This window comes from Festucalex cinctus, chromosome 3 (assembly GCF_051991245.1).
Source record: "Festucalex cinctus isolate MCC-2025b chromosome 3, RoL_Fcin_1.0, whole genome shotgun sequence".
In the NCBI taxonomy this organism is placed as follows: Eukaryota; Metazoa; Chordata; class Actinopteri; order Syngnathiformes; family Syngnathidae; genus Festucalex; species Festucalex cinctus.
Window position 1 is genome coordinate 24,916,916 of NC_135413.1, and position 27,615 is coordinate 24,944,530.

The window sequence follows — 27,615 nt, forward strand, 5'->3', positions numbered from 1 at the left end:
AGGACCAATCAGAGCTCACCTGATTTCTAAAGCTGGTATTTGATTGATGTGATGTGATGTGACCTTATAATTGAGCAACTATGATGTCATTTCCACTGTACAACAAGTGGCAAAATGGCCGCTTTCTGATATTGATGAAAACTGCTGGATTAACCAGAATACTGTATTTATACTAGTGGGGCTGCATAGAACATATTATTGTCAAGAAATTCTTAGGGGGTTGACTTCCCTTTAAAAACAAGGCAGTTTACCAGCTCGCCTACGAGGGTGATGTCCTGTAACAGAGTGTCGTTCAGCAGGACCTGCAGTCTGTACTGAGTGATCGGACCGTTTGGCTGGGCCGGACTTCTCCAGTTCACACGGACTGACACGGCATCCTCTGCAACCGCCATCAGGTCCTGAACCGCACTGGGCACTACACGACCAATTTTGAAAACATGCACGTTATTTTCATTGAAGGCTCTAAATTGTCCTTTTGCATGAATGTGAGTATGAATACTTGTTGGTGAATGACCTTCTTTCCTTCTGAAAACACGCATGTTAGTTTCATTGAACGTTTTAAATTGTCCTTCTGCATGAATGCAAGTGTTTAAGTGCTCTGTGAATGATTGAATGAGGACAAGCGCTATACAAAATGAATGGAAGGAATTAAGTGGGTTTATTGTTCACACGGGCGTCGTCACCTTCAGCCAACGTCCTCACATCATCCTGAGCTACCGGACCAACTTCTCCGGCCGCTTTGGCCCCCACCTCCACCATGTATTTGGTGTACGGAACCAAGCCGGTGAAGGAGAATCGCATGTCCGCTGTGTTGTTCTCGTACAAATATCCTACGCGCGGAAGAGTTATTCAAATCATATCTCACTGCTGTCTATTCAAGCAGAGTCAATATGGACTGACCTGTAGGCCCGTACAGGAAGAGCACGTAGGTGAATTTCCCAGTGATGATGTTGGGAGAGTTCCAGGCGAGGGATATCGATCGAGACGTCACGTTCAATACGGAGAGGTTTTGTGGGGGATCTTCTGGGGCTGCGGTGCACATACACACAGACAAAATATTTCTCCTCATATATTAGGAGGGGGAAAAAAACAACAGAGGCAGAGCATTAAATCAGTATTGAGCACTTGACCTGCAGTGTAAATCCAGCCTATAAACTTTTTATCCCTCCCCCGTACCTGACTCAGGCATGCGGACCATGGTGGAGGCGATCTGCCCCTCGCCGTCAGACGTGAAGGCAGACACTTCGAAAAGATAAGCGGTGTAAGGCCGAAGCTGATCCACCCCTACCGAGATGGGCACGCTCCAGGCGGCCGCGGAGGGCACGGCGGTGAGGGTGTAGGGCGGAGACGCCGCCGTCATTTCCAAGGGGCTGACGGTTGCCCGAGACAGAATATCTGCTGCATCCTAAACAAATGAACACAAATAGGCAGACATTTCACTGCTACTAATTCCATTTCAATGAGGCAGCGCTTGAAGTGAAATCATCCAATTTTACTTCATTGGTCCAAAAGTGATTATTTATTCACTACAAATCTTTGTTCATCTATCTATGCCAGCGACATATAGTGACAAGCAGACAACTCATGTTCTTCCACTCGATGGCGGAAGGTTCAATTAAATTGTGTATGCTTACTGCCCTCTCTCCCTGTCCTAATAGGCAGGCACAGATGACTTTCTCAATGGAACTACACCTGTTATTAAATTATTTTCATACACTTGTAATTTATATTAGTCTTATTTTAGCTCACCCAACTTCTCAATTTCTGAGGGCCAAGGGTCTTTTCTATTTCTGACAGTTTGGTGAGACCTTCTTTTAACCTACCAAAACCATTGGAGATCTTCTTTTAACCTGCCAAAACCATTGGGTAGATTAATTTTTTTTGTGGGATTTTTGGTCATCTTAAATTTGACAAGTACAACTTTTGTTTTTTGTTTGTTTGTTTTTTTTTCTTTTTAATATATAATGCAAGTTTAATTTTATCCTGCCTAACTTTTGTAGAATTTATGGTAGTCTTAAATTCAACCAGCCAAACTTGTATTTATTTATTTATTTAATATATTTTTTTTAATACAACTTTAATTTTATTCTGCCTAACTTTTGTAGGATTTAACGTAGTCTTAAATTCAACCAGCCCAACATTTTTATTTTTTTTTTTAAATGCAAGTTTAATTTAAACCTGCCCAACAATTGTGAGATTGATGGTAGTCTTAAATTTAACCAGCCCAACTTTTGTGGGATTTATGGTAGACTTAAATTTAACCAGCCCAACTTTTGCCTTTTTATTATTATTATTATTATTATTATTTATTTTTTTTATATATATTTTTTTTAACAATAGTTTAATTTTAGCCTGCCTAACTTTTGTAGGATCTACGGTAGTCTTATATTTAACATGCCCAACTTATCTAGATTTTACAGTAGTCTTATTTTTCTGATGCTTCATATGAGTCTTGGTTCAATAAAGGTTGCAAAACATTGATCTTAAAACCGGCAGCGGTAGGAACCATTTTAAAGGGCGCACGTTGCAGTGAGGCAGCGCCCCCGTCATGATGTCCTCGGCGTTGACCTCCAGGTTGCGCACCGTCTGGCCCGTACGAGCGAGCTTGGCCTTTACGGCAAACTTTGTGATGAGGCCGTTGATGCGGTGCGGCAGGAACCACTTGACCAGTACTGAGGTGTGATTCTGGGCAAAGGCGGTCAAGTTGGTCACCAGGCCTGGAGCTACATTCAGAACACACACAAAATTGTACACACATGCTTCCATAGAGCCATTTATTGAATGGAGAATTGTGGGTGTGGGTACTTACGGGACTCATTGGTCTTTGTGTAGAGAGGTTTACTGAATGGTCCAACAGGAGAAGAGGCTGCCACCTAAGACAGGAAGTTGGATGGTAGCGTATGAAATGAATGGAATATTTATAGTGTAGTGATGACATCCTCTGAATTGTAATCTGATTTATGTCTGTTTAATTATCTGGTGATGATTCTTAGGTCAAATATGAATACATTATGCGTACTGTAATTCATGAGGAATTCATTCACGTGGAATATTTTGATGGAGACATCTCATGAAGACACCCGCCAACTGTTTTAAGTTGTGTTGAGCATGAGATGGTATCTTTTAGCAACTCTAATGTGGTAATATGACACACACACACGAATAGATGGAGTGGGTGCACATACAGTATAATCACAATGTGCCACCATGACATTTGTATAAGGGTCAGTGCGGGTTAATGAATTCTCCAAACTAAGCACTGTCACATTCATTCGGTCATAACAGACTGTGAAAAGAGCCCCGGCTGATCCATAGCTCTGTTTACCTGATTAATAATGCAATCGGGATCAATTACCGACATTGAGCCCGATCGAGAGACTGCTTGTGGGATCAGTGTGAGGGAGATGTTGAACACATTCCAGGTAGACTTCAAGATAAAATTGTATTCTCTTTACTGCATGTATTGTACCACACGACCAATAAACTGACACACAAGTTAGCAAGGGATTTGGTGTTGTCATTTTGCAGTTTCAGGGTTTAGTGCCTTGCTCATGGGCACCCTGAAGTTGACGAGGATCTCTCCAGTAATGTGTTTTTGTTATGTCCTCAACCAAAAGTAACAGACTAAAGAATTTGCAACATGAGATTGAAGGGATGAATTCACTTGAGGAACAAATGCTGCCTTAGAAGGAACAGACAATTACTGATTTAATATCCATCCATCCATTTTCTATAGCTCTTGTCCTCATTAAGAGTGAGCTGGAGCTTAGCCCAGATGGCTGGACAAGAGCCAGGGTGCACCCTGGACTGATTTCTAGCCAATGGGAGATTGATGTAGTATATCAATTATGAATATCGTTATAATATTATACCAATCAGTTATATTAGTAGTACCAGGATAGACAAACAACAATTCACCCTCACATGTGCACTTAAAGACACTTTCATGTCTTCAATGAACCAAACACGCATGTTTTTAGAACGTGAAAGGAATACTTGGCGTGAACACACATAAGCCTAAATAGAACATGCAAGTGACACACAGAACCCTGAACCATCCTATAGTGTTTGTTGTTGTTATAGTTAATCAGATTTTTTTTTTTCTCACAACCTATCACAACCACGACTTGGAAAATTAGATATGTATACTGTCATCAGTTTCATTCACAAAATTATTTTAAGACCTCTTAAAATGTCTCCCTATAAAAGGAAGAAGTATGCATTTAAAACAGGCAGTCTGAATGACAATAAGAGAGTAAAAATAATAAGTTGTACTGTATGTATTGTAGTCTCCAAATGAAGAACGACTACTGGCACAAGTACCTGAATTTGGTACGTGGAACCCGAGGTGAACTCAGTGAGAAGAATCTCCGGGATATCTAGGGGCCTTCTTACATTCGTGAAGTCGGGATCCGGATAGGGACACACTTCCTTGAACCTAAGAAGAATTAATGTATCTGAAATGACAGCATTCTGCTGTATTCTGATTCACAGCGCATTGATAAACAGAGAGAACAATGATACCTGATAATATATTCGTCAATATCGCCGGCATCAGCAGGCATGGTCCAGGACAACAGAATCCCATTGGAGCCTACAGGATCCCCTTTTAGTCCTGAGGGTGGCCCAGGAGCTGCAGAGCAATATTTTGTTACTATTCTGTCATTAGAGATGAAACTATTTCTGGTTTAAATAAACCATGATTAAAAACAACAACAACAACAACAACAACAACAACAAAACAAAAACAGTTAGTACAGTGTTCCTTCTAATTCACTGTTTGCACACATGCTTGATTAGCATTAAGCTAGTGGACTTCCATTAGCTATAATACAGTATGTTGGTTGAGTTTTAATGCTCTTTTTTTTTTTTTTATAATGTGCTGAAAAGGCTCTACGGAATATTTTAAAATCATGTTTAACATGCGGAGTAAAAATACATACAGTATCTGGTGTCTCTATTTAGCTTCTCTGGGACAAAAGAGCGGCATTGCTAGCTCGTCTTTATAGTCCATGACACAGTGTGTTATTATTAGCGAAAGCATTAGCAACAAAGTCAAGTCAAGTATAACGGATTAGCATTATTAAGTATTTTTGATGTAGTCCTCACCTTGCTGGAAAATGTGTACCATTTCTCAACAGATACGTCTTTGGTTTAGCATGCTAGCGGGCTTCTTTTCAGGGATAATGTATTGGGCTTGGCTATTTGCTGCTGTTGTAGCTTGCTAATGTCTCATTTAAATCATTTATTCTTGAATAAATGATTATTATAAGAAGTTAAAATGTTAAGTATAAGTTGTCAATAATTGCTAGTTTGTTTTGACTTATTTACATATTACTTCCATAACAGTCCATAACAAACCTTTGTGCTGTTTACAGTCATGTGACCAATAAGAGAAGCAGACAGTTTATATTTAAGACTTAATGACAAGATTTGGGGTCTTGTATGCATGGGAGGATAATTTTGGTTGTTGCTCTTTAAAATCTCCAAAGTGTAAAAAGTGCATAAGGTTGCAGATATGCTTTTTGTATTAAAAGTACAATTTTGGCTTTGTCTTTTTTTTTTTCTTTTTTTTTCTAGATTTCTTTTAGAAATGTTGTGACAATAACTACAATACAACTCTTGGCATTTTAGTGGCTATAAATGCGAAGCAGAGTTTTTATACCATTTCATCTCTAGCTGTCAGTAATTTCCATTTTATTACTGAAAGGTAGCACTTGAGAACTCAAAGGACAGCATTATTACAGCAAGAGAAAAAAAGTGCGAGCGAGGAACTGGCTTTGCGTTTCCGCTGATCTGAGGCTTCACTTAAAAGTGACATTTAAAAGACTCAGTGCTGACTCATTCATCATGTAGTTCAAACACATTACCAGAGAGGAATTTAATAGCCATATTCACTAATACTGACACATTCTTATTCTTCAATGTAATGATGACACAGAAAAAAAATAACATAAGTAAAAAGGCCTTTTCAATGTGGCGTTACCCTTAAGAGGTACACCATTTATACCTTCAATCCAACTTTATACATAAAATAATTAGCCCTGTGAGGTGCATTGGTGTTTGCGTCATTTAGTGCACACAACCCAAATGAAGCATTAGCATGTCTCACCGCTCTCATTGGTGTTGATCATGCGGCTGACTCCCGGGCTGATATTGGTTGAAGATGCTGCAGTGACAGTCAGTGTGTATTGTGTGGACGGACTCACGCCGTCAACATCAGCCTAAGGTCAACAAAGCAACAACACACATCAGTAAAGATCACCATCAACAAGACATCAAGGACTATATGTGGATTGTAATTATTAGGGATCAATTCAAGGTTTCACCATCAAAAAGGGGTTCCAGTGTCCATTCGATGCTAGCTTGATGCTATATTTGAATTGATTTTTAACTCAAAGGATGTGTTATCTTCACTCAAGCCGATTGCTTGACGATGCTGATTAGGCTTATCACTGCCAGATAAACATCTCGTCGAGTATAAAACGTAGCATACGATGATCTATGATGAGATTTTTGTGTTTTATGTGGGGAAGGCAATACGTAATTTGTCAGAACATGAGAGGGGATGGGAGCAACAATAAGGCATAAAAGCAGAAATAATAGGCTGCGGCAGCAAAACATGTCAGCAAAAACAACGGCTTGTCAAGCAAAGTGAGCGCTTCGGATGAAAAAGCACTCTCACACAAGTGCAAACAAAGACAACAATTGATTCTATTTGTAAAAATACATTGGTGAAGATGGGAACAAATTCACAAACACACCATGTGGACACTTCATCATTTGATATTTGTCACTTAGGTCTTATTTGCACATTATTATGTACACCTCTACACTACATAAATTCCGCTGGTTCATTGATAATGTAAGTGAGGCTTTTATTTCATATAATTGAAGTGAATAGCTTGTGAAGGTGTGCCTTGTGTTAATCTAATGTTTGTAGTGACTGTTTAGAATATATTTGTACATGTTTTTGAAAATATTAATTGCTCCAAAACACAATAACAATTATTTCACAAGTTAACTCCTTTTGCTGAGATTCACATTTGTTCTGTTTTTTTTCTTTCCTAAACATCAATCTTCTTCTCAGTTCATAGTTGCTAACACTGTGTTGGAACAGCCTCTGAACACAGTCATGGAGCGTATTATTATTTACTTTAAACATAAACTACACCATTTCAAAATCCCCCAGATTGTTATAACTAAGTTTATGTGATTTTAGGAGTAGATTATTGGTAGGTGAACGATAATCTGCTAAATTTATTATCTTGATTGCCCTCTTTTGTAAAATAAGCACCGTGTTTGTTATTGATTGGTTCAAATCTCTTTTTACGTGATACAATATTCTAATATTAGGATAATTTATTTTAAGATGCAGAGTACATGCAGCTTCCAACACAAATTATGATCAACAATAACACCTAAAAGAAATATTTTCATACTCGTTCTAATTTTTTTTTTAATTAAATTGATATATTTGATTAGAATTTCTGTTAGATTATTGGTTTGACAATATCTAAATACTGTAATATATATTTTGTTTTATTTATATGTAAGGATACCTTTAATGTCAAACCAAAATTGTACAGTGTTCAACATCTCTGTTACAGCTTTGCCAGAGCAAAGCAAAGTGGTGTCATCAGCAAAAAGTACATATTTGAATCATTTTGAGACCCATACTGGCCCAAGGATGGATCCCTGGGGAACTCCCCCTAATAATTTCATGAATTCTGACTTGGCTTCATTTAACTGCACGTTTTCTATTTGCAAGTAAGTGAATTAGCCCTGATAACGCTTTTCCTCCCCGAGCTTTCCAATTTTCTTATCAGCATATTGTGATCAATCGTTTCTTTCTAAGGCCAATAAAAACCCCAACCATATAATATTTATTATCAATTGCATCTGCTATTTGCTGTGTCAAATCAATGATTGCTGTAGTAGTTGACCTGCTGTTCACTTAGCAGCTTATGGCTCTCAATGAAATGATTCAAAGAAGTTTTTCAATTATTTTTGAGAACTGAGGCAGATGTGAAATTAGTCTTTAATGGGGGAGTGTGTGTGTGTGTGTGTGTGTGTGTGTGTTGGCGGCGGTGGGGGTGTTGTCATCTTCATTTTGTATACTGGAATAATGTTGGCTATTTTCATTGTATTGAGAAAGATACCAGTTTGAATGTGACTGGTTACAAATATATGAGTGATTTAGCTAGTACTGTGCAGATTACTTACATTACCTATTTATTACATTATTCCATTTAATATATTTGCATTTATCTTATACCTTCCAAAATAATGCCTGCAATGGGCCTTACCTGTAAGTAAAGGAGAGCCATGCAAAGTGTGGGCAGCAGGATGCGAAAAAAGAAGGCCATGATGGAAAGCCCAGTTCAAAGTTTAGTTGAGTCACCCTAGTGCTGAAGTGCATCCAGAGTTGGTTCAAGTAATCCACGCGGCTGTAGAGTGCCTACGAGATGCTCCGTGCCATGACTGAACCGGGCAGAGATAGTCATGGAGGAACTACCCAGAGTTACAGTTTTCCAAAGTTTTGGGGTTAAGAACAGAAGACAGTGAACGATTTCATTCTCCGTTGGAGCAAATGAAACATTCAAGGTGCAGCTCGTGAAGCCAACTCAATAAGTCATGAGATCTATTACTCAGCTGTGTGTGTATGTGTGTGTGATGGGTAGGGTTACATTTAGGGGAGTGGGGGTATGGGACACCTGGTAGCCGGAAGGAGCCAGGAAGGGGAGGAGCTTGGCTTAAAGTGTGTGGAACAATTCTGCATTGTAATGTTTGTAAATCTGCAATTGGCTGGCAACCAGTCCAGGGTGTACCCCGCCTACTGCCCAGAGCCAGCTGAGATAGGCTCCAGCACCCCCCCCCCCCCCCCCACACACACACACACACACACGACCCTTGTGAGGAATAAGCGGTCATGATAATGGATGGATGGATCTTTGTAAATGTTTGTATAAATGTTATGCTTTGTGTTATACCCCAGTGGGTCATTTTGTCTTGTATCTGTGGTGCAGTGAGTTTCCCCCCCCCCCTCTCCTGTGTGTGTGTTTGTGTGCGTGTTTGGATTGAGTGACACGATTGGTCAGGGAAGCCGGTCCACCAGTATTTGAACAGCTCGCCATCTGCACCCTGCCTCTCTCCAGCCAGGAGGAAAAAGGTCTACAAAAGAAAGTCGATCTTTTTTCCCCCCCAATTTTTTGTCCTGAAAAGAGGGTGGGGTGGGGGGGGGACATAATAAACAAAGACTTGGTAAACCCAACATTCCCTAACAGTGATCAAAAAAAGGAAACAAATGACAAAATAATTAACCTAACTCCTAAAGGAAAAACGCTCTACAAAAGAAAATGGCTCCTCCCCCCTACCACTGCTCAACGTGATTATCTTATCTACAAATTGTAGATACAATTATTTACAATGGATGAGGATAACATGACTGAGTTGTTTACCCATAAACTGTCAACAGTCTGGCTGTCTGAGTACCTCTCAATACAATTACCAAAGCACAGGGTCACAAAACGCAGGCATTTCCTGGTGTGGGCTGGATGAAGAGAGGGCCGGGTGCAGGTGGGGGGCTGCTCAAATACTGGTGGACTGGCTTCCCTGACCAATCGTGTCACTCAATCCAAACACGCGTACACACACACAGGAGAGAGGAAAAAACAAAAAAAACAAAACACTGCAGCACAGATACAAAACAATAAATGACCCATACCCAAAAACGGACATTTATCCCCAAGAGTAGCTAAATGTGCAATGTGTGTAAATGTGTGTGCTTGGACGAAACTCCTGTATGACACATTAAGATAATGCTAAACCCTTATTTGTTCAAAGTAGGGGTGTAAAAATTAGTGCATTAATTTCGAGTTAATTTAAAGTTGATTTAACGCTACAATTTTTTTTTTTTTTTAACACACGGTTAATGACCACCCCTTACTGGGGGAATTCCAGTCGCAGCAGATACATCCAAGTCAAATTAAACAGTGATAAATGTAATAATAATGCATATACTTGTGGAGACTGTGGTCAAGTTGTATTTTACAATTTTAAAAATGTGCAGAACTTCACATGTTACTTCATGTTCAAGATTAGATAGCTCTTAATATGAAAAGAGAAAGGCACTGAGCTGTCACCAATGTCTTACAAATACAATTATGCCATCTAGTGGCAGAAAAATGACCTCAACACAAATCAATATCGTTTTTACAGTACTGTACATCGTTTTAATTTCAACTCAAATTTTAAAGAAATTACTGTATTAATGACTAAAAGATGCAGCCATATTTCTATTAGTTTTTTTTTTTTTACTTTTATGTGAACAAGAATATGAAAACTTAAAAAATATTTGATTGTACATTTTATTGTACATTCAGAACAGATATAAAATTTGCGATTAATCGTGAGTTAACTATTGAGGTCATGTGATTAATTAAAAATTGTTCAAAGACATCTTCTTAGGTTTATTGAAAACTAAATAACCCATAGTTGTGAACGTGACTATGCTCCAAAATGTACCTGAATGTATCCATCGCTCACTGGGTGCACTGTAACGTTCCCCTGATTTGGTTGCAGGTCGACTCGGTAATGATCCACACAGCCTGCGGCCTCTTGCCATCGCACTGAGAAAGCACGTGCCGACACACGAACAACACGCACTGCCCTCACACGAGTGGGCACTTAAGAGAAGCAAAGGGGTAACGTCATTCGACATTTGTGAATCGGGGGTCCTTGACTTGAATAACATGTACTCTGCGTACCCGTGGTGACGGTCACAAAGGCGGAGCGCCCCGAAGTGGTCCCCCTCACTCTCTGGGCACTTACATTGTAAGTACAGCCCCCCGCCAGCCCTGTCACCACAGCAACACTCTCATCCTTCGGCACGCTGAGTACGCCAATGGTGACGAAAGCGTTGGCCACGGTGACTCGATGGAAGTCAAAGTCGCCAGAGGCTACGTCCCAGCTCACAGACACAGACGTGGAGTTAATGTGTATCACACGGAGGCCGCACACTCCTGCTGGGCCTGAAAAAAAAAGATAAGTTTGGTCCAGTTCAGTTAAAATGCAGATTTAGTTGTACTCCTGTATGTTTAACCACAGGTTTATATTCAAACTTAGGATCATGTTACAACAGCTGACAATAATATGAAATATAAATTGGTTGAACTGCTTCGTGAATACCTCAGGCAACAAAAGCTTCGTACGGAGAAGGAGCCAGATGGACATTGTCCGTGGTCATTGAAAGACAAGCCCCTGCATGCCACGTACAACAGACAAACTGAAGAAATGGCGGACATATTTGACCACTTGACTACATTCAGGGCCCCTCACGTTATGAATGAATGAATGAATGAATGAATGAATGAATGAATGAATGAATGCTTATGCTGTAGTAGTGTAGTTTAACCCAGGTAACAAGTCCAGTACTTTGTGGCAGGTACACTTAACAATTTCCATACAGGATCTTGGTGTGAGCACAGGAGGACGAAAACAAGCTAAAGAACACACGCGCACACGCACACTCTCGAAAATAAAGTCACAGTCACATTCGGGAGCAGCATGCTGAAACGCGCTTGGTCATTCTCCCTGGCCGAGGCTCTACGGGGATCATACATCTTTAAACGGCTGGAAACTCAATCTGTCATGTGCTGACAGCAGTTGCTTAGTAACTAACAGGTGAGGCCGGAACGCGACGCAAATGTGAAGAAAGACTTTTTTTTGTGTGTCACATAAATGACATCATCAATTGGTGCTTGATGGATGTGCCATTTTGTAAGCGTCCGACCATAATGGTGGGGGTCCACCAGGTGACTAACTGAGTTTGCTGATTTCACCGTCTGTGACAATTCCCCAGGCAAATGGAGATGAAATGACATAGTGACAGCATTGGTTAGGACTTTGAATTTATACGTTTCTTATTGATTCAGAAAAAAAAGGCTGGTATCGGTACTCGCCCATCCTTAATTGTGACTGTCATTGAAATTTATTGCACATAAAAGGTACATGAAAAATGTACAAAACTCTTAAAAATTAAATGCAAATGATATGAATTTTAAAGTCAAGTACAACTTAACTGTTCAAAGTAGTGATAGACCGATATGTTTTTTCAAGGCCAATACAATACCAATTATTAGTTGTCAATGAGACCGATAACCAATATTTCGAGCCGATCTTCATTTGCAGTAAAAGAGAAAATATTACCTCCAAAATAAAAAAATAAATACAAATTAAAAAAAAAACTTTTTCTTCAAAATATCGCTGCTGTCCTGGTCCATTTTTTGTCTCTTTTTTTTTTTTTTACTTTATGTTTTTATTTTTATTTTTTATTTTTTTTAATTATTATGTTTTTACATTTTTTCAGTTCATTTTCACAGGACAGAGACAAATAAAGAATTGACAACAAAAATTGCAGGGAGCTTCCATGGTCATCAGCATGTTAAGCTAAATTAAAAACTAAGCAAGTAAATAGTTCTCTAATGTTTTCTACTGTAAATAAAGTTAAAATTAAAATTTAAAATTTAAAATAAAATTCCAACATAATTTTCTTCATTTTATCCATCCATCCATCCATCCACCCATCCATCTACTTTCTTGACCGCTTATTCCTCACAAGGGTCACGGGGGGTGCTGGAGCCTCCACACTCACAAGCACACTGAGGGACAATTCGGAGCGCCCAATTAATCTGTCATGCATGTCTTTGGAATGTGGGAGGAGACCGTAGTACCCGGAGAAGACCCACGCAGGCACAGGGAGAACATGCAAACTCCACCCAGGAAGGTCGGAGCCTGGACTCGAACCCGAGTCCTCAGTACTGGGACGCGGACGTGCTAACCAGTCATGCACCGTGCTGCCATAAATTTTTTTATTATTTTTTTTAATTTTTAAAAATAAAAAGTGTAGGGAGTTCCCATGTCAGCACAATTTTTTTTATAAAGTGGACATTTAAATAAATCCACAAATAAAAAGTTCACTGTATCTCACTGAGCAACAAATGCATACGAATGTAACTAATTTGGGGGTTTCGTCAGAGCTCATAAAAGGTTTCCAAACGTCTTCGCTGACAGTGAAAATGTTTGAAATGTCTTTGCGACAAGTAAAAACTGTCTGTGAACCTCTTACAAATCTAAATTCGCTCAATTCACAAGCATTCACCGCTCAAAATGCCAAATATCGACACACATAATTGGCCCATCCCTAGTTCTTCGGGAGTCGTATTGTGAATCACTGTACTACTACATAATCAGGAGAAATGAAAAGAAACCCAACAGACCTGCATGTACAATCACAGGCGGCTGCTCACAGCTCTCCATCCCATGTCGCGTGACCGTGCGTACCTCAACGCTGTACTTCCTGTCAGCATCCAGTCCTCCAATCAGAGCAGAGAAGAAGTCACTGCTAGCTGAAGACCTGGAGATGTTGGCCATCCCAACCATCTCCACCTCACTCGATGACAAGTCCTTATAACGAATGACAAATCGCCATCCGGCCTTGGACTGGAAGTCTGACAGCGTCCAGTGAAGGTCAAGTTGTGTCTCTGTTCTGAGCCCAATGGTGATGTTTTGTGGAGGAGAAGGTTCTGGAATAAGGAGAAGAACTGTGTGTGAAGCCGTTTGGTCAGTCAATATACCTGATATCCAGCCTCAAGTCCATTCCCTCTTTGTCCTTACTTGTAAGACAATTCAACGTACTAGCAGAAGTAATAGAACAATTATCCTTACTAAATTAGAATTGACATTCCAGCTTGCATGACAGTTTATTAACCCGGGCTTTGACTTACTCGTGTAAGCTTCTCTTGTCTGTCCCAAAGTCCAAGTAGCACCTGCGGAGTGAGATGCCTGAAGCGTGAAGGAGTACACGCTCCCCGGAGACAAACCCGTGACTGTTACCCCTCTCGACGCCAGGGAGACGGGGACCCTGACGGGTTTCTTTAAATGGAGGCTCTCTGGCCACCGAATTGGCTCTCCTGCGACCTCACATTGATATTGAAGGAAGATGTCATACGTCGGGCCATCGGTCGGTGAGTTCAGGGACGGCAGGTCGCTCCAGCGAAGCTCCACCTGACGCTCGGTCACTTGAATGAGGTCAAATGTGAACGTGGACGCCACTGAAGGGACTGTGGAGGAGCCAAAATGTTACAAAATGTTTTTGCATTCATGTTCTTTCATGTCAAGTGAAATTACAATTGAGGAATAAGAAGCTATTCGATGGAGGCTGACATTTTATGCAGCACCGCCCCCCGGCTGCCGATTAAAATGGACGACCAAGTGTACACCCATTTTTTAAATAACGACGCAGGCGGGATCAAACGTTATTTTTAGTATCCACGGTGGGCCACAAAATGCTTGGTTAACATAGGAATTGTAATTAAACATTAATTGTTCCTTTATAACACGAATACCCCCTGTGCCCTTTCAAGACAGATAGTATTTATTTACTTTGATAGTGGCAGATGAAAGGTAATGGGGTGTGACACAAAACTGTAGTTGGGAAGTATCCCGGTCCCGTGGCGTTCCTCTGAAGGGCAAAACAGTCAGTCTGATCGATTGCCGGTGATGATGTCATCATATTGGAAAGGTTATAGCCATCCCACCGCAGTTGTCCCTCTTCCTGTGGGAGAAAAGTGATATTAGGGCGGCGAAGAAGCCACAGCAAAAAAGTGTTTGGGTTTGTTGCAAATCATTCCAATAAATATTGAGTTTATGGAATATGAATGTCCACCTGTTTTTATCTATCTCAGGGGGCAACAATTTTTGCCTTGTACTGCCACTTCCTGTCGACTAAAAATGGCATCTAAGAGTGCAAGTAACGACCAATGGCTCACTGTTTCTGAGTTTGGTCATGTGACATTTGCAACCTTTGGGCACTATGATGTCATTTTTAGGTGACAGCAAGTGGCTGTAGGCTACAAGGCAAAATGGCTGCCCCCGAGATACACAAAACCAGGTGGCTTTTTCTGCTTAATTCAAATTCTACAAACTCAATATTAATCAGATTGTTTAGACTAGTTGGGGTACGTCAGACATATTATTGTAAAGAACATTTTCAACTTCACTTCCCTAATAAAATTATGTAGAGGGCTGTTTCTGGCACATTGACCTATCACCCCAGGGATAAACCAATGGAATTCAAAAGCTCCAATGATGTTCTTTGGCCTACCAGCGTGTCACGGAGTCTCATCCACATTAGTAACCGGGCGTCATGTCCCGGCAGATGAGACGACACGAAAAGCAAATCTTCCTTCGTCTTCAGCTCAGCCAGATGACTTCCAGAGGCCCGTTTTTGGCAAACGTGCTCAGCATCTTTCCGGGCCAACGCTGTCCTGCTTAGAGTGTAGCAGCTTCTCCCATTGGCCAGCCAGTCTGTGTGGCAATGAACTAAAAACATGAACATTAGCTAGCTAGCAGTAAGTTACGTAACTGGTGAATACAAATAAGAAATAAACGCTGTAATATTGATGCCTTTGTCTGATATTACTCTCAAATTCACTACCTCTGTGAAAAATCATTATAAATAACATTTCTATGACAAAAAAAACAAAGATTGGAGTATTTTCCACTAGTTGGCAATCACTGTACTACCTGTTTCCAGACGGATGCTCAGTCTCTGTCTCAACGTGATATTGAGGTGTTTTAGAAAAGAAGTAATCACAAGTTTGGACTTGAAAAGTGTCCCAGGAAGGAGACTTTTCGCCGTGAACGGCGACTCTGACGAAACCACGTCAAAGACGTGCATCAGAGATCCTGTGTGTGCGTTGTATAGACTCCATGTTGACAAACTTTGTTCGGGGTGAAGTTTCCAAGTGAGGATGGCAGCGGTGGCGCTGGTGGACACGTGGAAGGAGGTCAGGGAAGCGGGAACTGAAACACAAAAATCGAAGAAGGGCTAAAAGGATATTTGGAATGTGCAACATTATTTAAATATGTTTGAAAGTCAATAAAAATGACTGATGATGGAAAAATGTTGTAAAGAATGATTTATGATTTATAAATTGACAAAAGAGGCAGAGTTAAAGTATAAGCGATAGCTATAAATGTGCCAAGGCCAACTCTAAAAATATAACGGGAAAAAAAGAAAGAAATGTTACAACAGACTAAATTTGAAAAAGCAGGAAGAACAAGACAGAACAATCAAATATTTTAAAACTGAAAAAGAAGTAAACAATCCCCTTTTATATACAATAGGACTAATAAATTAATTTAAATCAAACATACACAGGTTCGTTAACAATAAAGTAAAAATTAAAATAATAAAAGACAGAAGTAGCAATAAACTTCTTGAGGTAAACTAAATGAGGTAATAGAAGTCTAAATATACGAATTTAAAGACAAAATATACCTAACAAAGTCATTTAAATTACATTATTAAAAGACGGAAAATCAGAATTATTATTTGTTACGAAGAAAAGAAACACCTTACAACTAGGACTAAATGAATAAAAAGTAGAGAACCAAATACTGAAGTCTACATGAATTTAAATAGCATCAAGATAAATTTAATTTTAAAAATTATACATTGATAAAATACTATTTAACTTCTACTGGAATACATTAAATGAAACCATTATTTTTGTACCTCAATTTATGTTTTGATGTCCATTTCACACTGTGAACAACATAATTGCAACTTAACTGAAAACTTCAAATCCAGTTGACATACATTTTTTTTTTTTTACAATTAGTTTAAAAACTCACCATAATGAAAACCTTTTTCCTCAAGTGTGATGCCACTCTTAAAGGCTCTCAATGTGACGTTGTAGCCTTCAGTGTCCTCCGCCAGTCGCAAGGAGATTTTGCAGTCAGGACGACATGCAAAGGCGCCAACGGACTCCACATACACCTGCAAAGATTGCACTTTATTGCGGCTCTCCATAAAAAAAAAAAAAAATAAAACCTGCAAACTTCCTACCAGGCGGTTTCTTGCTCTCATGCAGGTCACTGTAAAGCCATCCGGACTTTTCATTGAAAGGAAAGATGGGAACAACAGGTCAAGCTCCACCGGGTTCGAAGGCTGCTCACAGGTAAGCGAGACCACCTGAGGACGAGCAAAGTCACTCCAAGTGCTGCAAGTGAAGAGAGAAGTGAATAAAAACAACGAGCTTACCTGGAAGAAACTAGCAAACAAACAAAGATGCTCTGTCGTACCCATTGAAAGAGCTCATCTCACAGATCAAACTTGCAGTCCTCGGTGACAATCCTATGTGAGTGTGTATGCCAGCAGGCTCAAAAAGAAACCCCAAAACAGCAGAATGTGTAAACATCGGCAACGGGCAATGGAAAGTCCCAAGCGTGTCACTACTATTTGTGTCACTGGAGCGTCGAAGTTACAATCCAAGAAAGCTGCATGATGATGCGTGCGTGCGCGCGAGGGAGTTCAGCCCACTTTGTTATGGCTTTTATGTTGGAATAAGAGCACTTCGCCATGACAATGCAGGGCCACTTCACAATCTGGCCCCTGAGGGCAGGAGAGGAGGGAAGATGTGGCCTTAGCAATGTAAATACCCCCCCCCCCCCAAATATTTTAAGTGATTTTTAATTGTCAGACATCACACAAATGACGATATCCGTCTGTCGTTGTATCACAAGCTGCGAAACTGCCAGAAAATACAAAAAGAAAGCGAAGTAGTACTAGAAGACGAAATAGAAGAAGCTAGGCTAACTACTAGCTTATCTGGTGTGTATGTCCAAAAATTCAGCCCCACTGTCACTATGTGCCACTTGTTTATGAGCATATGTTTGAAGAGCCTTCATTTTTTCATACAAAACACCATGTACACTGTATAATATAAATACACAACTATAATCTAAATTGTGAGCTGTGCCGGGTGTGGCGGGCCCACTTGGCCAAGAGGAATGATGAGAATGTGAAAGGGAGAAAAGTCGCAGCACTGCACAGAAAGCGAACTTGAAGTTGGGTTATGGAAAAGTGACTCCCACAAAGGCAATAACCGCTCGGACATAAACACTACACATGCTGAATCAGGTTGTTTGCTCAAAAAGACTGCAGGTCATCAAAAGATATGCACCGAAGTGTAACAAACTTGGCTTCCGTGCTGGATTGTTGGAGAAATGTAAACATGGCCACAAAAAAAAAAAAAAAAAAAAAAAAAAAAAAAAAAAAAAAAAAATCATTTTTGAGATGTCTACATTCAGTTGCATTCCATCCCATAAACATAAAAATGTATTTAAAAAAAAAAAAAAGAGGCCAAAAATGCACATGTTAACAAGACATGTTAACGCCAGACCAACTGAATGCAATGCAAAGAATGTTTGTATTGTTTATGGATTATTGCTTACTGTCGTGTTGTTACTGTGCATTGTTGATGCTTGTGGCGTTATTAAGTGCAATTTGAGTTGGTTTGTTTCATTCAATCAGTGTAAACACAGCCTTTTACTGGGTACAAGTATATCCCTTGAGATGTACTTGGAAATAAAGGTATTAAATCCTAATTGGGCACTTGGACCAACAGTGCAAAAGCACCCTGAAATAAGTGCTGCGGCAAAGTACAGTAATAATTCAGACAAAAACACATTTGTAGCTTTTATTCCCCTATTCAAGTAAGAAATTAGAAAGACTATTGAGTTTTAGCGACTGTACTTCTATAAGTGGAAAAAAAAAGAAGCATAAATGTAAAATGTGCACCATTACACACCGATGATGACTTTTTGAAGAAAAAAAATTGTTTTTCTTTTTCTGGAATCATATTTGGTCTTAAAATGAACACATAGGTTAAATGGATTAGCAATTTCAAATTCAGTCTATTGTATTTGTGTATTTTATACTAGGGATGTAACGATATCCAAACATCGTGATACGATAATTATCACGATATTGTGCTGAGGTTGGCGACACAAAAAAAGGTCACAATAACGTAAAAAATGAGCTTGTATTAAAAAAAATACACACAATATTGTGCTTTTGTATATCCACATATTGACTCAGTTTATAAGCATATTACATAAGCATATTACGTGCCCCCACATCTGACAATTAGCATGAATTTTAAACATAGAAGGGCCAAAACATGCCTTGTGAAAATTATACTGCATTAAAAAACTATCCACCAGAGGGTGCTAGAACTGCACAAATGGAAATCAGCCTGCCTTTTTTTTTTTTTCTTTTTTTTTTTTTAACAGATATGTTGCTTTTAATATCGTGACAGGACGACGATGATATATTGTGGCAGTTTTAATATCGCAATATCACAATATTCGTGATATCGTTGGATCCCTATTTCATACTGTATGTTTTAAAGGACACACATTATGCATGCGGGTGTTTTTTTTTCTCCTCAATATAAAATAGTTCCGAGGTGACTTAATTTTGGTAAAATACCCCAAGGAACAATATCTATACTTTTCACAGCTTTGTGTCTTCCTGAAATCGGCCTATTTTGGGAGCCCAACTTTCATCCCACCACCAAAACCACATAAAGGAAGAACTTGGCAATGGAGGCAAGAAAAAAAAACAACCTCTAAAGAAAAAAACTCAAACCGACCTCAAGCTCTGTGGGGGTGCCCATTCTGCCTCATTTGAGTGACATCACTAAGGTGCAAAATTCTGAACAGCTTGATCACAAGAACATTGTTTTAATTACGCAGCTAACAAAACTTTTACTCAATTATTTAATTGAACATTTGATAGGAGAACAGGCACTTCAGAGTCGTCACTATTTGTATACAAGCAATTAAAAAGTCAATTTTGCATAATATGTCCCCTTTGAATTACCTTCATCTCTAAGTGCTGTACAAAATCTAATACGATACCTTCTATGTATTATGTCAATCCATCATCACAAATATTGAGCCCTGTTATTTCCCTGCCGGAACGGGAACCATTCAGTTCCACTGGCAGGTGCAGTCCAGCGGCTCTTGAAAGCGGTACTCCACGCTGGTGGCGTTGCGCGTGCAGTAGAGCGCCACCGAGCGGGTCTGCAGTCCGTTCTCGCGGCAGCACTTGCAGAACCTGGCGTGACTGTTGATGTTGAAGTTGAAGATGGTGGCCGACGGACATTTGCCGTCACAGGAGAAGACCGTCACCTGCAATGAGGTAGAGGCTCATGTATGAAATGGTGATGGGCTGTGTCATCTTGTGTACGTGCGTTTTCTTACTGGTGTGTTGCTCCTGCAGTCATCTTTACGTATGGTGGTCCGGATGGCCACTCGCTTGCATGTCTTACCGTCCTCTTTGCCTGTACTCATGTTCACGGAAAAACACAAAAGGAGGACTTTTTTTTTCTTCTTTTTTTGATTGAATTCATCAAAGTACAAGCCCTGGAATCCCCCAACCCCAAATGGTTACTTTGAAAAAAAAAAAAATGGCTGACTTCCCATTGAATTTCAGCCATGGCATGCTACTTGTACATGACTCTATGAACCAAAACTAAGCAGTATTGTGTGCAAATTGTTATTGTTGTTACAATAAATGTGCACAATTACCACCGCATACCTCAACCAGAGTCAATGTAAGTTATTATCAATGCACAAATGATGATGAAGAACACATAAATAAATACACACACATCCACACGCGGGCGGCACGGTAGTCGAGTGGTTAGCACGTCCGCTTCCCAGTTCTGAGGTCTCCGGTTCGAGTCCAGGCTCGGACCTTCCTGGGTGGAGTTTGCATGTTCTCCCCGTGCCCGCGTGGGTCTTCTCCGGGTACTCCGGTCTCCTCCCACATTCCAAAGACATGCATGGCAGGTTAATTGGGCGCTCCGAATTGTCCCTCGGTGTGCGTGTGAGTGTGGATGGTTGTTCGTCTCTATGTGCCCTGTGATTGGTTGGCAACCAGTCCAGGGTGTCCCCCGCCTACTGCCCAGAGCCAGCTGAGATAGGCGCCAGCACCCCCCGCGACCCTTGTGAGGAATAAGCGGTCAAGAAAATGGATGGATGGACATCCACACGCATTTTTTATTTATTTTTTTAATATAAAGAGAGAGCTCAGAATTGTTCATTCGGTAGTCTTACCGATTCAACGTCTTATCATCCATCATTGCTCTCTCTCTTTTTTTTTTTTTCCTTTTACGTGTATGTGTGTGTGCGTGCGCGTATCTGCGCGTGCGCGTATGTGTGTGCGTGCGCGTGAGTGCAAATATGTGTACATTTATACTCATTAATTCACCTAAAACCTAATAAAAATCCCATTACCCTTCACCTTAACCAGATACTTCAGAGTCTTGCCAGAGTCGTGACGTTCAAACGGTCAGGTGACCAGAGAAAAGGTCAGAAAAGATAAAAATAAAAGAAAGATAAATCAAAGTAAAATCCAGCACCGGCCAAACACTTCCTGCCTTCCCCATGGTTACAAAATCAAAGTTTTATGCCAACCCCAGAAGCCTCTAAATTCCAACAAATTAACTCATTCACTCCCAGCCATTTTCACAGAAGCAATCCCGTTGGCTCCCGGCTGTTTTACTGGATTTTGACTGATTTTGCAAGGCCCACAGAATATTGTGTTCTATTGTTATAAAAGCATGCAACCTATCAAAAAAAAAAAGATTAAAGTCTCTTCTTTCATCAGGAAAAAAAGTATGTTTCTATTTGTTTCCGTTTTGCAGCAATTAGCATTAGAATATAGCTAAGTTTCATCAGTTTTCACAAATCTATTTAAAATTGTAAGTAATTGAGCTTTTTTTCTAGATAGCCCTGGTTGATCTCCTTTGCTCTGCTGCCACCTGCTGGCCGTTTGTGTAATAACTACCATTTCTGCAACCGTTCTTTGCAGTTGAGAGGCTGCATCAAAGCCTTCTGTATGCTCTAGCATTAAAAACAAAAAAACATATAAATACGTCTTTGGGACACTTAGAACATTAAAAAAACGTATTTATACGTTATTGGGAGTAAATGAGTTAAAGAGATTTCAAGAGACCAGAGGAAAAACTAAAGAGAGGAAGGAGGGAAGGATAGATGAGGCAGAGTGAGATCCACAGAAACCAGTACATCCAGTCCATCAAAGTGAAATCCAGCACCAACCAAACACCTCCTGCGTGGTTTCAAAGCCAGAGTCTTATGCCAACCCCAGAAACCTCTAAATTCCAACAAATTAAGGAGATCTCAAGAGACCAGAGGAAAAACTAAAGAGAGGAAGGAGGGAAGGATAGACAAAGCAGAGTGAGATGCACAGACACCATGCGCACGCATTCTATTACAGATCCGGTGAGCCGGATACTTTGTTGCCCAGCAGCATGTATTTTATTGGTGGGGTGCTCAGACTGCTTTTGGCTACGGTGGGGATTGAAAGTCAATCAATTGGATCAGGCCTCATTATCTTATATCAAGCAGCACATACCTGTGTCACAGTTAGTACTACCAGTGGGGGTTACGGGATTAACGGTAAGGGGTAAAACACCCACTCCAGCACCTGGTAGCGTCGTCAGGACAGCAAAGAAAGAAAGCGCCAGGAGAAGACACAAATCAGTAAAAAAAAAAAAAAAAAAAAAAAAAACATCAAGAAGTCAACATGGCAAAGAAACGGCACAGAGAGGATGCAGCCCAGAAGCATGCATGTGGATTTTGCTTCCTCTTCCACACCTCATCGACAAAAAGAAGAAAAAAAAAATCCCATAATGCCTTAAGATCACCAGAATCTCTGCAGCCAGCTCGCATCCTCACCGCGGAGCAACTGCAAGGTCAAAGCAGTAAAGAAGCGGTGAAGAAACAATCCACTTACGAGCACCCGAAGCGAACCATTACACTATTGATGCAGAGATGATTATAACTTTCGCTTTTCCCGGCTGCCGATCAACAGACAAAAGCCGCAGGTTGTGGGGAAATGAAAAAAAAACAGGCAAAGCATCAGGATTGATCGCCAATTGCTACAACACCCCACCAAAAAAATAAATAAAAAAATTCAGCCAATAAGCCCATCTGCTGTCAGGCAACAAGGCGCTCACCCTTCTCAAGCATGAATAAACGCAGAGACTCACATGTCCTGCAGCAGCCGTCCACGTAGGTCTGAACTACACCGCCATTCTGCAAAGAGAAAATATTTGTTGCTTATTTGAAATCTTGTGGTCATGTATCTGGATTTTGACAAGGTCTGCCAGCTCAGAAGACCAAAACAGAAAAAAAAAGAATATAGAGCCGTCAAAATTAATCAATTCATCCACAAGTAACTATATTAATAATCAAGTCATCGTTTGGAAACATCTTTTAATAAAAAATTGTCCAAACCCTTTGATTTCTGCATATCAACAGTAATTGGTCACTTGATTATGTTCTGTGTTTAATCAAAATCAAACATTTATAAACATGTTTTTACTTTGGAAAACTGACCAAACTGGTAACATAGTACAACAATCTGTCTTTCGCTCTTTTTTTTTAAATTACTGTATGAATATGAGATACAAAATAAACACCAGTCAATGGTTCATAAACAGAAATCACGAGAAAAAAATGAATTGAATCCAATTAGTTGTTTAATTGATTGAATAATCGATAAATTAATCGATTCTAAAAATATTTAGTGACAGCACGAATTGGATCATAAACAGTCGGGAGGATGTCTGGTGGGATACGGTGGTTATAAAAAGTCTACACACCCCTGCAGAACTTTGCTTCTGCTGTAGGATGTGACAACTAAAATGTCAGGAAAAGCCTACTAGAGCAGCCAAACTTGATTTGAGACACTTGAAATGACTGTGGGGGGCTGACTCCCATTCACCATGAGTTTGAATGTGAGTAATTAATTCTGAATATAGCCACAGTTGTGAGGGTGTGCCCACTTGTGCAATCACAATCTCATTTGATAATTTTCCCTCCCTCATTCCCTTCTTTTTTTCAATTGAGTTATGCGGGTTGTATGTCACATTAATGGTGGAAAAGGTTTTGAAATGATCATCAAAACCTTGCATTGAAAAAGGGGTGTGTAGATTTATAGTACAGTAGTAGTAGTAGTCTTTGATAATATATTTATAATTAACAACTTTGTGGGACTGTCTCTCTCTCTCTCTCTATATATATATATCTAGCATGTAAGCTAGCATTAGCAAGCTAAGCTAGCATTAACATGATAATCTAGCATTAAGCACATGCCAGTGCGAGCTTAGTATGCTAATGCTAATATTAAGTTAGGATAGCTTAGCATGCTAAGCTACATGCTAAGCTAATGTTCATATATATATATATATATATATATATATATATAAAATTATTATTATTACTACTGTCTGGAGCAGAGTGTCCCAATACTTTTGTCCATCTCGTATACTGAGTCAAAACCGTCTGTCCTTGGTCCCCAACCTGAATGCACTCGGTGTCATTGAATGGTGGGCAAACGACGCCGGATGCCAGCACCACGGCTCCCACCTCCGTTTCCATGCAGTCGTATCGGGTGCAGTTCTCCACCCAGGAGCTTCCGACCTGCATGCACGCACACCATTGCACTCATCCTCAACTTTCAAAAATGGCATTTCGTTCAGTTTTGTTTGCTCTCACGGCAAAAAGCTCGGTTGTTCCATTGTCGTCGGTGAAGATGCAGGAGATGTTTTTACAGGAGCCGCAGCATACCTGGGGGTCAGTGGAAGACGCGTATACCTGGTTCTGTTGAGACAGGAGGAAAGCCATTCCGATAAGTCGGCAAAGCCCGATTATTGGATGTCTCTCAAGGATTATCCTGACTGATTATCTTAGAGTATCTGGTTTGTTAAGAGTTATTTTTTCTCCCTGATCTGTTTGAAAACTGTCTGAGGCGACAATCGTAAATGTTAAACCTGTTCAATATTTACGATCGCAAATCATTTTCCGGCAGTCTGGATGCCTTGTGGCACAATTTTGCCTCATACAGGTCAGTCTTAGTACGACAACCGACACCATCGTTTCAGGAGATTTCATTTATGTGAAGAGAATACCACACAGTATAAGAGCAATAAGCACACATTTGCCGATTAATTGGCCATCATGTGCGGAGTCTGTAATTCTAAAAATTGGTATGTGTGTTCCAAAGCTATTATAATGAAGAAAAACTAATGCAATATCTTGGAATACATTTGGAGGAAAAAAATGTTAAAATAAAAATGAGAATACTTTGAAAAAAACGGAAAAGGAATTTTACGTTTGTAAAACTATCAATAATAATTAATTTTGTACTTGAGCTATTGGGATTTATTTTAAATGTATTTAATCCGTAATACTGTTTGGCCGTATAGAAGAAGAAAGGTCGAACAGTCGTTTACTGATTACATATTGTGACCTCTATTTTTTAATCTTATGTAGCTTGTCTCTTTAACTCATCAACTACTCCATATATACAAAAAAAAAAAACAACAACATAGAAAACTAATCTTAGAATTTTGATTAATCGCTTAATTAAAAGTTTTTTTTAAAACAATATTTTTTGCCCGCCAAATTTGAAGAGTATTTATGTGTTAATTCTTTTGACATTTAATGTTATAAGGACGTCATCAATATTTTTTAATCCACTGTACACTCTCATCCTCCTCTTTTTCTAATTAGTTAATTACTTGCATAATTTAAAATGAAAAAAAAAAGTCCCCAGTAGTCTGATATGAACAAATAGTCTGAAAGTCACACACAAACATTTATTAAATGCTTTACTTTAATTCATGTAGTTATGTTTATTGCTCTAACACAACCTGCGCTAACTTTAACGTAGCTATCCGCTGTCAAGATATAGGATAATCTGTGGTCAAAATTAGTCATGTGATTAATCTGCGTTAAAACATGATTAATATATTTTTTGTGATTAATTAATTAGTTAACGCTTTAACTTTGACAGCACTAGTTAAAACTAATAAAAACTCAAGCGAAATATTTATGAAAAATCAAAACTAACAAATCTGCTCAAAAAATAATAATTTAAACTAACTGAAACGGAAAAACTAAACAAAAGTCAAACGAAATAAAAACAAACAAGAAACTTGCTTTTACCACATTTGCTTCCACAAATGTATAAATACGTTCTATTTTAAAAATTTTAAGTGTCCCAAAGACATATTTATATGTTTTTTTTAATGTTTTTTTTTTTTTTTTTTTTTTTAATGCTAGAGCATACAGAAGACATTGATGCAGCCTCTCAACTGCAGAGAACGGGTTGAAGCAATGGTAGTAATTACAATAACGGTCAGCAGGTGGCAGCAGAGTATAAGAGATCAACCAGGGCCATGTTGAAAACAAGCTGTTTCCCAACAATTCTAAACATCCATCCATCCATCCATCCATCCATCCTCTTAACCACTTACTTCCTCACAATGGTCGCGGACAATTCTAAACACATTTGTGAATAATGATGAAACTTAGCTATATTGTAATGCTAATTGCTGCAAAACAAACAGATAGAAATATACTTTTTTTTCCTGATGAAAGAAGAGACTCTAATCTTTCTTTTGGTAGGTACAGCAAAAGAACACAATATTCTGGGGCCCTTGAAAAATCTATCAAAATCCTGTCAAACAGCTGGGAACGAAGGGGATTGCCTCAGTGAATGAGTTAAAGACTAAATTATGAAAACGGAATAAATACGCTGCATACATACAGGTTCACATTGTTGGGAGCAGTTGACCGAAGTGATTTCCATAGCGTAGAAGCCCGTGTTTGGATCTCTGTGATGCAGACAATGAACGGTGTAGCACAACTGTGCCTCAAAGTACTGAACAAGGGACTGGCCCGGTCCCAGCACTGTCACCCCTTGGAAAAGACACACCTCCGCTTTCTCTAAAAAAAAACCAAGCACACACATGCATGAAATCAATCATTACAGCACAGGGAAAGAGTAAAAACACTTTTTTTCCACAAATTGTGCATCTTTCTGCTTGCAATCCACATACGACACGCGTGTCGAGGACAGCCGCAGTCGCCGCTGCTGATGTCTGGGACCTCGAATAGAACCTCCCCCTGAGAGAAGATAAAAGGCCTGACTAAAGCGATTCCGCCGTCTCGGTGTGAACAAAACCCTGCTTTCGAGTTTTAATGCAGCTTACTTACAAGCTGGCACACTTGGAGAGCACTGTCCTCACATTGACATTCTGGGAGGGGAAAAAAAAATATCATGTGAAAGGAAGAACTAGCTTGAAACTCAAGTCTTTATGTACCGCAGTGCTGCTGCGGACAGCAATAGCCAGGCGGAGTGCTTTCGACCAAAGTAAGACCCGGTGGACAGCTCACGGATGATTTGGGACATTTGTTGACGTCACACACTGGAAAGTAAAATAGTTAAAATAACAACAGCTTTCGCAATGCTAAATACAAAAAAAAAAAAAAGCTGTAACAATGCCCATATGGCGGCACCGCTCACCACAAAGATATTGTGGACAGCAGCTGTGGGTGGTGTTCAGATCCACAGCCAGGATTTCTCCACGCGAGCAAGTTGGAACAGGCTCCGTGCACGTGTCGCACACTGCGCACACACAAACGCACCATTATAGCCCTTCAGTTGACGGAGGCGTAGCAAACAGTCACAGGACACTTTATGAAAAAAAAAAAAAAAAACTTTTTAAATACATCCTTTGTGAGCTGTCTGTTTCTCAAACTGTCTGTGAGCAAGAACTGGGACATAGCAGGGTGGTTACTTTACACGGTCCAGATTTTTTCCTTCAAGGGCCGCAATACACAAAAATTGAAGGATAAAGGCAAGGCAAGGCAAGTTTATTT

The 27,615-nt window shown here is 39.7% G+C and overlaps 2 protein-coding genes across 3 annotated transcripts in view; both read right to left on the bottom strand.

Moving 5' to 3' along the window:
• ptprq (protein tyrosine phosphatase receptor type Q) overlaps positions 1-14,820 on the bottom strand; it is a 45,603-nt gene extending 30,783 nt beyond the window's left edge. Inside the window, exons 1-15 of one of the 2 annotated variants that reach the window (XM_077517042.1) lie at positions 14,729-14,820; positions 14,446-14,617; positions 13,788-14,123; positions 13,281-13,586; positions 10,770-11,033; positions 10,528-10,688; positions 6,113-6,224; positions 4,525-4,633; positions 4,324-4,438; positions 2,810-2,873; positions 2,524-2,723; positions 1,177-1,405; positions 901-1,029; positions 684-830; positions 252-415 (exon numbers count right to left, since the gene is read on the bottom strand). In XM_077517042.1, the coding sequence (XP_077373168.1) occupies positions 252-415; positions 684-830; positions 901-1,029; positions 1,177-1,405; positions 2,524-2,723; positions 2,810-2,873; positions 4,324-4,438; positions 4,525-4,633; positions 6,113-6,224; positions 10,528-10,688; positions 10,770-11,033; positions 13,281-13,586; positions 13,788-14,123; positions 14,446-14,575 (2,466 nt within the window). In that variant the 5' untranslated portion in view covers positions 14,576-14,617; positions 14,729-14,820. Of the gene's footprint in view, positions 1-251; positions 416-683; positions 831-900; positions 1,030-1,176; positions 1,406-2,523; positions 2,724-2,809; positions 2,874-4,323; positions 4,439-4,524; positions 4,634-4,943; positions 5,009-6,112; positions 6,225-10,527; positions 10,689-10,769; positions 11,034-13,280; positions 13,587-13,787; positions 14,124-14,445; positions 14,618-14,728 lie in introns of those variants that run through there. The other variant, XM_077517043.1, reaches the window with a different exon arrangement.
• A 3,934-nt stretch (positions 14,821-18,754) lies between these two features.
• The window catches only part of otogl (otogelin-like), a 43,664-nt gene continuing 34,803 nt past the window's right edge, over positions 18,755-27,615 (bottom strand). Inside the window, exons 48-57 of the mRNA XM_077517044.1 lie at positions 27,260-27,361; positions 27,057-27,161; positions 26,950-26,990; positions 26,793-26,859; positions 26,501-26,679; positions 24,445-24,549; positions 24,250-24,369; positions 22,935-22,980; positions 20,119-20,198; positions 18,755-20,046 (exon numbers count right to left, since the gene is read on the bottom strand). Of these exons, the coding sequence (XP_077373170.1) occupies positions 19,846-20,046; positions 20,119-20,198; positions 22,935-22,980; positions 24,250-24,369; positions 24,445-24,549; positions 26,501-26,679; positions 26,793-26,859; positions 26,950-26,990; positions 27,057-27,161; positions 27,260-27,361 (1,046 nt within the window). The 3' untranslated portion in view covers positions 18,755-19,845. The remainder of the gene's footprint in view (positions 20,047-20,118; positions 20,199-22,934; positions 22,981-24,249; positions 24,370-24,444; positions 24,550-26,500; positions 26,680-26,792; positions 26,860-26,949; positions 26,991-27,056; positions 27,162-27,259; positions 27,362-27,615) is intronic.